The sequence below is a fragment of the Dunckerocampus dactyliophorus genome, chromosome 3 (assembly GCF_027744805.1).
Source record: "Dunckerocampus dactyliophorus isolate RoL2022-P2 chromosome 3, RoL_Ddac_1.1, whole genome shotgun sequence".
NCBI lineage: Eukaryota > Metazoa > Chordata > Actinopteri > Syngnathiformes > Syngnathidae > Dunckerocampus > Dunckerocampus dactyliophorus.
The window spans coordinates 22,226,477-22,239,985 of NC_072821.1; the positions used below are offsets into that span (position 1 = coordinate 22,226,477).

Sequence of the window (13,509 nt, forward strand, 5' to 3'; positions counted from 1 at the left end):
AATGTGTTAACTTTGACAGCCCTGCAAATACATTTTTTGTTTTCCAAACACACCATCTGGATATGACACTGAAAATGTGCACTCAGCGTCTTTGGTCGACCGTGGCAAAGCCTGTTCTGAGTGGAACCTGTCCTATTAAACCACAGTTTTTATTCAAACCTGACACCTTGTAACACTAACAAGTCACAGGACACCAGGAAGGGAAACTTTCCAATTGGATTATTTTGGATATTTTCACTCGGGATGCACTCACCTTTGTTGCCAGTGGTCTACAATCGACATTGACTGTTATGCTTGCTTTATCCATGTCCAAAACTGTTTTGGGATCATTGTCCTGTTGGAGCACAAACGTGCCTCCAATTTTCAGGTGTATAGCTATGTATTTGAGGTGAATTTGAAAAATGCGGTGGCAGTCTTTATTTTTCCATCTACTATATGCAGTGCACGAGCACCATTGGTAACCAATCAGCTTCAGAGAATGATTCTAGAACCTCCATTCTTGGCAGTTGCTACAGTGTTCTTAGGTTTGAAAGCCTCACATTGACTCCTGCAACCACACTTCTTTGCATTGTGACCAAATAGTGCCATCTTTCCTGTATGACCATCAAACATTTCTCCAGATGGTGAGCATATTTAAGTCTGTAGAGTTTTGAACTTGTGTAAATTACAAGAAAATCCAAGTTCAAACATGTCTTTGAATTTGCTGTCCCTTCACTTCCCTTGTTTCCCCAGTCTTCCCAGACCTTTGTAACATCAGCTTGGCAGCAGTTGGAGATAAACAGAAGCACCAAGAACGCATTGCATTCTGGGATGATGTGTACGGATTCAACATGGCATGCATGAAGAAGGCCGTGGTGCCAGAGGCTGTGGTAGAAGTGGTGAATGCAGACACGCTCATCTCTGAGCCTTCAGTCATACAGGTATACACTGTAGTCATCTAAAAGTGTAATGGTCTTAATAGATAGAATTTCATTTGAAAACAATGATTTTAAAAAGGGATACAAAACATTCCCAGGCCAATGGGTGGAAACCATGATCCACATTTGGGATTCAACAAAAAAATAGTTGCAGGGGGTGGAATCAAGAATTTTTTTTTTTTTTCCATCACTACATCTTTGATGAACTTTTTAACTAATAATTATCTGGATTGCATATTTTTGTAAATGGGCATAACAAGTTTATTTGAAATTAGATGCCATGAGGCAAGAATAAATTGCATTAAAAAAAGTACAAGCTTTCCATTTTATCTACTCTGCGCTTAAAGGAGAACTGCACTTTTTGGGGGGAATTTTGCCCATCATCCACAATCCTTATGAGACATGAACACACATTTCTGTCTGTTTTCTGTGCACTCTGAACAGAGAAAAACTGCTAGCATGAGGCAGCTAACAATGCGTGTAATGGGATTCACCTAGTCCGCCTATAGAGCCCTCTATTAAATCACCTCCAAAAAAACCCCAACGTTTTATATACATTCTGTGGCCATGTAGTACCAGGTACTTTCATGATATGATGAATGATGAGCTTCCTTCCTGGGTAGTGTTGGCAACTTGGCGACTTTGCCGCTAAATCTGCCGATATTCCAAACCCTCTTGGCAACATATTTTCTCAAAAGCCACTAGCGACAACCCAAGCAACATTTTTCTGCCGTCGTTGGAGAGTGTTCTGTTATTTTGGGACTTAAAAGTGAAAGCATGTATTTATCTGCAGTTTCTGTTCTCACTGAACAGCAGCAGGTGCTGCTGAGAGGTCTGCCCCGCCCCAAAGCAGTCACAAGACGTCAGTGCACTGTCAGCTCCTGTGGCACACAGAGCATAGTGGAGCTCTACGCAGCCATGAATCACGCATGTGCAAGGGGCAATGCCGCTGAGGTGGATCTCACCTCACTTCAAACATAACACCTGTTTTTAATGACAAATGAGCACAATGAGTGGAGATGTCCTTTGTAAATAAAGTACTATTTAAATGTTGGCAGTCACATAAAACACAAATAGCTCACTTTCTTTCTGTCAAAGTAATTTTAATAGTGCTGCAAGTTGGAGACACGTTAAATAAGTTAATAAGTCATAAAAATTATTTGTCATAATAAAAACAAAAAAAAGTAGTGGCACGACACAACAGCAGCAGTCCCGTGCAGCCCACCACCACAGCTTCAGAAAATCGTAGGGGAAACCCTGCTGCGTCTACTTTCTGCTCCATTCTCCTTGCACCGTGAAGTGTTCAGGCGCACTCGTAATTGTGAGCGTTAGGCGATAATTGTTGTATATTTTTATTCACGTACCCCCATTACTATTGGTGTACCCCTGGGAGCACGCGTACCCCACTTTGTGAACCTACTGTCTAAATGATATGCAGTTGTTTAAAATGGATGAATAAATTCGCCTGATGTCTCATATTTATTTAATGGGCTATGCTATGATTTGAAATACACTACTTTTTATAATTTACCCAACACGTTAGGTGTATTTGCACAAAGTATCTGTATCGCTGGTCTGAATTTTACTCCGTATTGAATCCGAAAATAAATCAGTCGGATCGCACATCACTACTCGCAGTGGCGCGAGGTTTTGTGAGCCAGGCGCTGTGTCACTACCCCAGAAAAGTAGCTCTCCTACGATAACAATGTCGCTGTAGCTTGATTAATATGCAGGTCACGTTATGTAAATGGGCATTGTTGGCGTTTTTGGAGGGTTTTTTTTTTTTAAGAGGTCTTTAAAGGCAGAATAGGTGTGTCCCATTAAGTAGCACAGAAAAGGGAAGGATATGTGTGTTCATGTTTCACATAAGGATTGTGGATAATAGGCAAAATTCCAAAAAAGTGCAGTTTTCTTTTAACTTCCTCTTAAAGAATTGTCATTACTTTGAGCCCGCTGTGAATACAGCACATTTCACCGAGCTGATGGGAAAGCGCTGACATTAAAGAAAGTCAAACAAGTTCCACGTCTAAACGCAGTTACCTCCTCTAATGTCTTTTAGCGTTGCAGTGCACTATTTTCTAATTTCTCATACCATTGTGCGTTTCAGCTCCAGTTGGCCTGTTTGCTAAGTAGCATGTCTTCCACCCATGTGTGGATGTGATGAATGAGGGGTGAAGTTGATATAATGGAATTTGAATCCTCTAATCAATAGTTTCTCCCCTCCAGTGACAAATAGACAGCCCCTCTCCACAAATTACATGGACTCGCATCCATTGGCTCTCATTGATACAATCTAATAACATTCTATTAAGGCTGACTGCTACTCCGTAAAATTGAGAGCCCTCTCATGGAATTATACTTTCCTGCAAACGTGATTTTTTTTCTTTTCTTAGCAAGAACAATGAGGGCAAATTGAGGAAACTTAAATCATTGCAAGCTGCACAGATCAAGTTGTGTGCAATATGTTCCATGTTCTGAGTTTATATTAACTCATTATCATTGTCTGTCTGATAGTAATTATTTCATTATAGCCAAGTGGCCATTGAGAACAGCACTATCCAAGCGCAAACTGTGCCCCATTGCATCTTAAACCAGTAATGTTGCCACATTTCTAGATCTGAGCTACTGCTGTAACGATTGTATTGTTATTGTACAATCAGTGGCCAGAAACACAGATTATTCAAACTTGAACAAATTTTGTGTGAATTGATAGGGATTCCTGCAATTTAAAAAGTATGTTATCAAGCAAAGAAAAGCTTATGACCTGATGTTTTTCCAAGTTTCATATTTTGGATGACAATACTGTATATTAATGGAGTCACTGTTGTAATATTTCATTTTTACACTCAACAGAGAATTGACTGCAACAAAGTGTGCCTGTCAGAGTTGGAGTTTGCATCTGACTTCTGCTTGAAGATTACAAACACCACAGACTGCACGGTAAAGCACATACTGTACAAATATGAACATCAGTATAATTTAGAGACACACTGAGGCGTCTACAGTGATGTTTTTTTTATCCAAAAGTTTTCATTTATGAGTTAACATATAAAACACAAACCCTGTGTTGTTGGCGAGGACAACTGGTTGTCGCCGGCAATAGGATTTGCAATGCTATTTTTAAGTTACTGTCAGTCTTGAACTATTCAAATTATTCTAATGGTTTCTGAAGAGAGAGACTGCGCTTTTTAGTGATGTGCAGCTCATTACATAATCATAAGGACTGCGTCACAGCAACTCCAGGAAGACGAGGCTTTGATAGACAGCAGAGTGGGTGGGGGTGGTGTACAGAGCAGCTGGAGCCCATGTGACGGAGATGGTTACAGAAGCAAGATTTCTGTGACAAAGTTCTGCAGAAAAGTGATATAAGGCTGGTTTTTTTTACCATTTAGTTTTGTTTTTCGCCTTGTTTGTTGCTTTTTTTGCTGTGTTCTTTGTCTGGGAAGTAACCAAGTACCGACAGGAAAAAGTAAAAACCTGTTTAATTCTATTCCGTTTTTCGAGGTGGTCTGTCATAACATTTTTAGCATGCAGTAATGTAAAGCAACCTCCAGATGGTTATAGTGGTCCTGAAAAACAGGACACAAGTACAGACAGCCGATTGTATAACACCTTTGCAGCTATAATCAGACAAATAAGTCCAGGTGGATTGTTGCAATTGGGTGTTAAATCAGCATTTTTAACCCAATGTGGCCAGTGAGTCAAAAAGTTTGCTCACACCTGATTTAGAAGGACATGTATTGAATGCTGATGCTCTGATCACAAGTTTTATGCTGGCGATTCCGATACCGGTCATCCATGAGTCAAGATATTTAAGATATTCAAGATATTTTTTGTGGCATGTGTTGGCAGTGTCATATATCAAGTTCCACATGGGAGGCATGTTTGTTTTTGTTTTGACACGCCTGCACAGTGTGAAGGAAGGCGGATACACTGCACGCAGGGATCACTGCAGGGTGCAATAGTACGAGCCACAGGTGATCAGCTTTTGTGATCTCCCATAATTTGTAGCAAACAATTGTTGTTGTGTTTTTTGTTAAGTGTATTTTGCATTACAACAAATCTTTTATTTGGTTTCGTAAAGAGCTGGACAAATTAAAATTAATATTCTGTGTATCTTTGCATGCATGCATTCCTCATGCAAACAGTTTGGCTAATCAAAGAAAAAAGCTAAATTTTTAAGCCTGCAAATATTCTCATTCATCCAGGTCATTGTATTCTCACGGCATTCGATCGCAACTGGACTGTTCAGTTTGTTTTAGAAGACTTTTCCCCTCTCATCCGAGCAGGCTTCATCAGTTCATGTGCAAAGACTAGGTGGGACACACACCAGTCAGACTAGATAGGACAGCTCTAGTTTGAGAGCCTGGTGCAAGATCCAATCTATTTATTCTCTAAAGGAGGAGGGCACGTCCAGACAGGAATTATTTGGCTCTTTAGTGGTGTCAAATCGTTAGAATACAATGGAGTGGGGCCTCTGCCCGCCAACGATGGTCGTTTGGATGGTATCACTTTCGTTAGCATCCAATTCAAATGTAATGATGGTCATGGACCCATGTGAAACCAAGGTGGCTGTGCCTTGTTTTTGTTTAGAAGCTAAATGACTGAGTCTTTTAGGAAGGGATGAAACGACATTGTATGTGGGAGAAAGGGGATGTCGTTCAGAGATGGCTTCTCAACCTTAACGTAGATGGCTTCCCTTACACCTCTTTTAAACCATCCTTCTTCTCTGTCCAGAATGTGTACATTTTTGTCCTCAAAAGAGTGCCCATTCTCTTTGAGGTGCAGGTAGAGTCTTGACACAGAGTCTTGACCTGAAGAGTTAGCCCGTCTGTGTTGCGCCTGCTCGGTGGATGCTTGGTTTCCCCAGTGTAAAAATTGGCACATTCCTCACTGCACTCGACAGCATACACCAGATTGTTTTTCTGAGTGTGGGGTGTCATGTCTTTGGGGTGTACCCACCTCCGTCAGTGTACTGGTATGTTGTGTATGCAAATTGATCCCCAACCGCCGGGCTGCGGCCCGGTACCGGGCTGTGGGTTGTTTGGTACTAACTAACTGCTAACTTAGTCTCATGCCGCACAGATAGACTACTACTGTATTTTTACCATTTTTCTTTCACCTCATATTTGGTCTCAAATGCTGATACTACGTGGGAATGCATAAAGGTAAGTTTTGATGACTTATTGAGTGCTAATGTGCACATTTGTCTCAAGTTAATTCATGCTAGCGCACTGCTTTTACCAGACACGTCAAACAGCAATGTAATAATCTCTGTGGAAAAACTCCAGGCTTGAACTGGTGGATGGTGGGTCGGCATTCATTTTGTCTTAGTTTTACACAATACAGTACATAATAAATAAGATAAATTAGATCGCTATAATGTACAAACCCACCACCCCCTCCCGCGGGAGATTTGTGGGAACACAAGCCGGTCCGTGGGTCAAAAAAGGTTGGGGACCACTGATTTATACTACTTGCTAAACAACATCCAGGGATTTGACACTGAATTTATCTTTTGACAAAACCATATCCAATTAAATGTTAGGCTATAGTTCAACAATTTGTATAGGTAAGCAAATGTTTTTAAATAATTACATACTGTCTTCTGAGACCAATTTGAAGTTACAAGTTACTGTATGGGTGAACTGCACAAATGATTGCAACACATGAATTAAGTTGTCTCCTTGGTGGAGGTCAGCTGAAAACACAAAAGCGTGTGCAATGGTTTATGAGCCTATTTGGTGAGATGCTAGCAGCTATTTTTTCCTCCCACCACCTACCTCACCTGAACTTTTTCCAATGACAGAGCCACATTTCAATGTGCAGCCCACAGCAGAAGAGCTCCAGTTTAATGTCTTCTGATATTCTGCATTGTGGCGCATGTGGTGGCGCATGTAGCCGAGCATTGTGTTGTGGTGCAGTGATATTGCACTTTTTGGTTGTATGAGTTTAATGGATAATCAATATGTGGTTATCTGGCTTGTGTTTACTTGGAGATGAGGCTGTTGGATTTAATTACATTTGGAAGCATTTTGTCTTTTTTTCAAGCAAAGGCATGTCCATGCAGTACTGCAAAATGGATCATGGGACATTATTGACAAGGCACTTAATGCCCTTTTCCAGTTGCAAATTGCTTTTCTCTTGCTTTTTTATGCTTAGCAAGTGTTGCTGATATACAGTAGAAGAGTATTTAAGTGTCTTGGAATGTTATATGGACAATAGTATGCATAATTTCTTCTATCAAAAGCCAAGCACATACAATGCAGGTATTCTGTGAAGAAGGTATCGCCAGTCAACATTGTTTTGTTCTTATTCTGCTGTAGCATCAACGTTGCTTGTGCTCAGGATTTACGGATGATTATTGACCTGCACAAGGCTCTGCTGCCATAAAGATACAGATCTGGAGTCAGTATTGTCTGTAGATTTTCAGTGGTAGTTAAGGTTAGGATGTGTGAAGGGTAAACTGCTCCTGGACCAGTGCTCAGGGATTGGTGAGAAAGAGCTGCTGCACCTCTCGCCCAATGATGGAGCGCCTGCTTTTGTTCTCCTGTCGACAGTCCATTCATCAGCTCAGCCTGCCTAACCTTGCATTAAATGAACAGCACAACCCCTGCGTCTGTGCCGCTCACACACAAGATAAATCCTTGCTCTTGGTTTTTTTTTCACAGCCACCCTTTCTTTACCCCTTTTTACATTTCATATGCTTGTACATATTTTGTCTGCTTTCAAATACTGTAGCTCACAACCACATACAGGATATACCAGGGACAAAAAATATGTTCTTAACCAGTTCCTCATCAAAATAATACTTAAAATAAGAGAACAAGTCAAATTTATGTAGTTTAATTTTCTACCTTTTGCAAAGTAATTTAATTTGCAATGGGTGTGGAATATTTTTGAGTGACCTGGTCTTTGAGGCCCTGTAGTTCTGCAGGAAGTAAATATTTCTCATCAGCTCTGATGGAGACAGCGGGAGATAATGACATTCATTTAAAGCCTTATTACTCCTGAGGGGCAAAAATGTCTCAGTGGTCATCTCTCACGCTCAAGTTCTACAAACAAACTGTTTTAAAAACTAAACTAAACTATACTACCAACACAATGCATACACGCCTTTAAGATACTGCAAGTACGCCAATGGTAAACCCTCCAGATTTAATCCAAAAGTGTATCTTTAATACGCAAGTGTACATTTGTGCTGAGAATGTGACAGAGACCCAGCAAATTGCCATATCAGAGACTCATTTAGCTGCCTGTGCATTTTACACAAAACCAAACGTGTGTCCGCGCTCAAACCTTTACATTCCTGTCATAGCGGTCAACTATTCACTTTCACATGGCCGTTTCTGTTACTCTTCTTATTAGAGCTGCTCGATATTGTCTTTTTACCAATACAATAATGCTTCATTTATTGTGATTAATTTGTTCTACACCCGGCCGCGATAAGTGGATTTCCTTGAAGTAGGATTCAATGTTAATAAATTGATTATTTATGTAGTTGCAGCATAGAAAACCTGTTTAGGACTTTCTAGAGACGATTTTTACCATTATTAGAGCCGTCTAGAATTGAAATAACAACCTATAGCAGGGGTAGGGAACCTACGGCTCGGGAGCCAGATGTGGCTCTTTTGATGACTGCATCTGGCTCTCAGACATTTCTTAACACCATAAAATGTGTTTATTTTAATTTGTTTTCCTGACATTTTAAAGTAAAACATTACAGAAATCACAGTGTAAAAATAACATTAAAAATATGCTTTCTAACGCATTTTAATCCATCCGTTTGATGTTCTAGCACGATGCCAGCTGTCCTTCCCATGTTTTCCGTGTCAGACACCAAAACTTGATTATTATTGGGGTCGTCCCTCCTTTAATCAAATAGTCAGCTAGCTAATTGTGCAGAGACAACCCTTTTGATGAAAGAGGAAAAGAAAGAAAGATAGGGAGTAGGGCACAAAACCATGCAGCACCAGAAGTCGCATTAATGGTAAAAAGTAATTTATTTATTATTGGTTAGCTTCAATATAACAACATTATTAAAAGGAATACATTCAGAGACTTATTATATTCTAAAATTGTTGGTCTTTCTTAAATATACACATTTGGTTGTATTCGGTGTTAAAAAATATGACATGGCTCTCACGGAAATACATTTTAAAATATGTGGCTTTCATGGCTCTCTTTGCCAAAAAGGTTCCCGACCCCTGACCTATAGGCACCTTTACGCTCATATTACCCAATATAGTAGGTATAATCAGACAAACTAAGCCATTTAAGACATAAATAAATAATGATAATGATTATAATTTGCATTTTAGTTCATTTACAACATTTTTATGCTTGAATATGCTTGAGAAGTTTTGGATGGCTCTGCACGCTGTGTTTTACTTTTTACTTACTTTTTTTTTAACACAGAGTTTCATTGACGTCAATGCAACCTGGACTTCCTTATATGGGCATGCCCAGGCAAACACTGTAGTCCGGCCCTCACCCCACTCTGCTTCGCTCTGCTCTGTTTACTATGTTACGTATGGCTCCCAGGCCAGCAAGAGAAAAATATGCTTTTCTGTCACTGGCATTTCACACGGGACTGTTTTATGAACATGGGCCAATACGAAGCTGGACTATCCGCCAAACTGTTACTGAAGTCTGCCGCCTTTCCATTGTTCCTTGGTTGTGTTGAAAAGTCAGAAGCCGTAAGTAACAATTTATCAGTGTTTTAACTGTGTTTATTTTGTGTGAGTAATCAGACAAAAGGGGTTCGGCAGCTGTCGGGAAGTCGTCGGGAGCACTTGGGAGTGTGACCAATCATAGCGGAGTGGGCTCGGCGGGAGGGGTACCTGGAGGAGGGCTGGTGGTGGTCTTACACAGACCGTTACGTCGGGATGCAGGAAACACTGCAGGAAGAAGTGCAGAGTATGGAAGATCTAGAAAGCTATTTGTGAAAATTTGTGTAATAGTTCCCCTTTAATTTAGACCGAGAATGCCTTATAATGTATTTTAGTTCATTTAGTCATTTTAATGCTTGAAAATACTTAATTTAGACAAAAAACACATACAATTTGCTTAAATAAGCATTGTTTTTTACTAATAGGCCATAGTAAACCATGAAGCAGTGATCATTTGTTAATTTTTGAGTGAAGGAGCGATGTTTGAACCGCGATAGATCGAGGAACTGTAGACCAGCATTGGCCCGCACTTCAATACAGATACCAATATCAACCAATTCCAATATTGGCAGCAGCTCTTACTAATGTCAGGTCACATCTTGTGTAATGAATGAACATATGATGCTTCTTTTACTGTGATGCCACTGGATGCGTTTCACAAATAAACACTTTGTGCAAAATACTGTAAGACCGTATTGCAATATGCTTTGTAAATTTGGAAAAGTGCTATACAATCGTCCCTCATCACTTCACACTTCGACTTTCACTGCTTCACTCTATCGCAGTTTTTCAAAATACTTTAATTTTAAAAATCAGTGCTGTTTTGCGGTTGACTATGGCCTATTAGTAAAAAAACAATGCTTATTTAAGCAAATTGTATTTGTTTTTTGCCAAAATGAAGTATTTTCAAGCATTAAAATTACTAAATTAATTAAAATATAAGACATTGAGAAGACATACTGTACTCACCCACTCAAAGAAGTAATTATAATGTTAAAGTATGTGTTATTGATATATAAGCGTGTACAGTCGTAAGCATATCAAATGAAACAGGTTGAAGGTACATATTTGGTGTGAGGATATCTAGGATTCTATACAGGTCACTAGGTGTCAGTTATGTTACATTGACGAGACAATAGCCATTGCAGAAAGTAAAATACAAAAGTCACATGACTGACTGCTAACATGCAAGTCATTTATATCTTATTTTCTGTTATGTCTACTATAATGGGTAATAGAAGGTAAAGGTGACTATCGTGGTGTTATTTCATGTCCAGAGGGATCTAAAATGCTAAAATCTGTGTTTAGAAGGTTGTAAACAGGTTCAAAATATTCTATGTTCGATTTTCTATTCTATTTATAAATAAGGAGTTACTTCATAGAAATTCATTTCACGGTCAGCTGTGGAACAAATTAAGTGCGATAAACGAGAGATTCATGTATTTATTTTCAAGCGTTTTGTCTAAACAAAATAGTCATCGCAAAAGTCATGACCAATAGTCAACTAAACTAACATGTTCTACTATCAACAAGTCAGGAGAATCCCAATAAATAATGCTGACAACGACATAATGTGGAAGCTATAAGAACAAAGTAAGTGCAAAATATGAATCCCTGGAGTGATACAGTGATTATTATAAAACTGAGCTCATTCCATCTGTCTATGATCGCTTATTATTGTGCTGCAGGTGCGCTGCCTGCATGTGGTTCAGAGTAATTCTTCCTGAGTTGTGATATTAGATTTGAAGTATTAAATGAACAGACGCCTTACTCACCCCTTGCATCACTTTACACTCATTGCAAATTGCATGTTTACAATCAGAAGGCGAAATTTAAATAAATAAATTATACAAAATAATTTCAGGCTGTGGACATACTGAGCTAGCAAGCTTGTTGCTGTGTGGTGCACAAAATCATCTCTCGCACACTGATGTCATGTTGGCAGAAAACCCGATACTGATATGAGCCAAAATCTCATTTTTATGCTAATATCGACCGATATTATCAGACATCCCTGCTTTTTATTTTACCCGTGAAGCTCACATTTTTCAGGTCTGTATTTCCCACAAAGCAGTGACTGAGGGGGAAAATGTGGAACTTTCCGGCAGTGTGAAAAGAGCTAATAATGCATTACAAGGAGTGAGTAGTGACTAGGAATTATAATAAGCCAGAAACCATTCAGGTAATAATTCAGCTAATTGTTTGGCGGAGTGAGATTGTGGCACATAAAGTGAGGCCAATACATAAGGATCAAACATACAATAGGTTAAATCGTTCAAAGTTGCACAATTGGATTATTTTTGAACCAGTATCTGATGCTTCTGACACTTCTATTTGTGGGAATGTTTAACCCAGGGATTCCCTAGGGTGTGAGACCTTCAATTTGGCAATTTGTCATATTACAACACATTACAAATTACTTACTTTTATGGTTGTAAACTACCAAAATGTGTTGTACAGTATTTGTTTTCATTTTTTACTAATTGAATGTGTGTTTCACATGTTGCGTCACTGTTGTTAAAAATGGAGAAACAGACCTGGGGCCCATTGCACACAACTAGGATACGAGATTAAGCCGGGATATCTTGGTTATCCTGGCTCAATTTATCCATGATCCGGTTGCACAAAAGTGGGCTAGTGAAAAGTGGGATATGTTCTGACATACAATAAGTTACCATGGAGATTTATTCTGTGAAGTTAGCCTGCTCCAGACCAGGCTAAAGTCCAGGATCTATTTAATCTCATCCCTTATCTCAGTCAGTAGTCACCATAAATGGAAACCAATAATTAATCCACTGCCCACTACACATTATCACATTCAATTACACCCACTGTCATTATTTCAACATTTGTCATCCATTTCAATCATTGTAGATAAATATACATTTTAGATGATGTTGCAATCATTGCATCATTTATTACACTGCACTGCAGAGTTTCTGTCCAACCAGTTTTTCCGGCAGGTGATTTAATTGATGAGCTCCTTCCCTCAAATCGGAGGTGTTGATCATTAAAATCACCTGCTTTAGTGACCGGCTGGAAAGAAAACCTGATTTATTAGATAATTTACACTCTCCCACATACTGTATATAGAATGCACATCCCATATAAATAGAAACACACATGTACAAGATAAGAGTCATACATTCTGATGGAGTTACATTTACACAATTTCACTCACATCTGCTGTCTATTTCACCTCCAAGTTAAATGGATTCATAATCACAGTGCGACTAGGTTTTTGGAGATATTAATTGTGTTGGTTCATGTGGATGTGTACTACATTACCCAGAAGACTGTACTGTACACCGCTGTTCCTGATCTGTTAAACAAGCAATAAACATAACATTGACTATTTGGATTTTAATTATGATGGTTTCAGCATAGCAGGGAGTGTGCATTTTTGCACTACGTACACAAAAAGTATTGCACATTTTCTCTGCAATACTTTGCCACGCCTTCTGTCTTTGTTTTCTGACTGTGGCTGTGTTGCCTTTGTTTTTTTTATTTGCGCTTTTTTTACATCCTCTTAAGGCGCTATGAGGAATTCTACTTCCGTCGGGGGAAAGTACGCCGCTCTCGTTGCCATGGTGAATCAAGGACTCTGTGATCGATAGCGGGGTCTAATTAAGGAAGCTGAGTATGCGCGCCCATCCGGGATTGCCTTCACCTGACTTGATTAATCAGTGTCTATTCATCCTGCCTTGGGCTTTGTGCAACCAATTAAGCCTATATGTTCTCGTCTTGGGTTGGTTGAGTTCAGCTCAGTCATTTATCCTGGTTGTCTGAATTCTGCTTTTGTGCAACGGGCCCCTGAAGTTTTATAGTGAGAGTAAGTCTGTTGCTCAAATTTTGTGTAAATCTTCCACTGAAGTGTTTTTGGGAACCTCGGGGAACCTTGGATGGCTTTAGTTGTGTTT

General features: G+C 39.4%; 1 protein-coding gene across 3 annotated transcripts in view; it reads left to right on the forward strand.

Moving 5' to 3' along the window:
* Positions 1-13,509, forward strand: part of prmt3 (protein arginine methyltransferase 3) — a 91,264-nt gene that overhangs the window by 58,914 nt on the left and 18,841 nt on the right. For all 3 annotated transcript variants that reach the window (XM_054770110.1, XM_054770112.1, XM_054770111.1), the window contains exons 12-13: positions 733-920; positions 3,771-3,857. In XM_054770110.1, the coding sequence (XP_054626085.1) occupies positions 733-920; positions 3,771-3,857 (275 nt within the window). The remainder of the gene's footprint in view (positions 1-732; positions 921-3,770; positions 3,858-13,509) is intronic.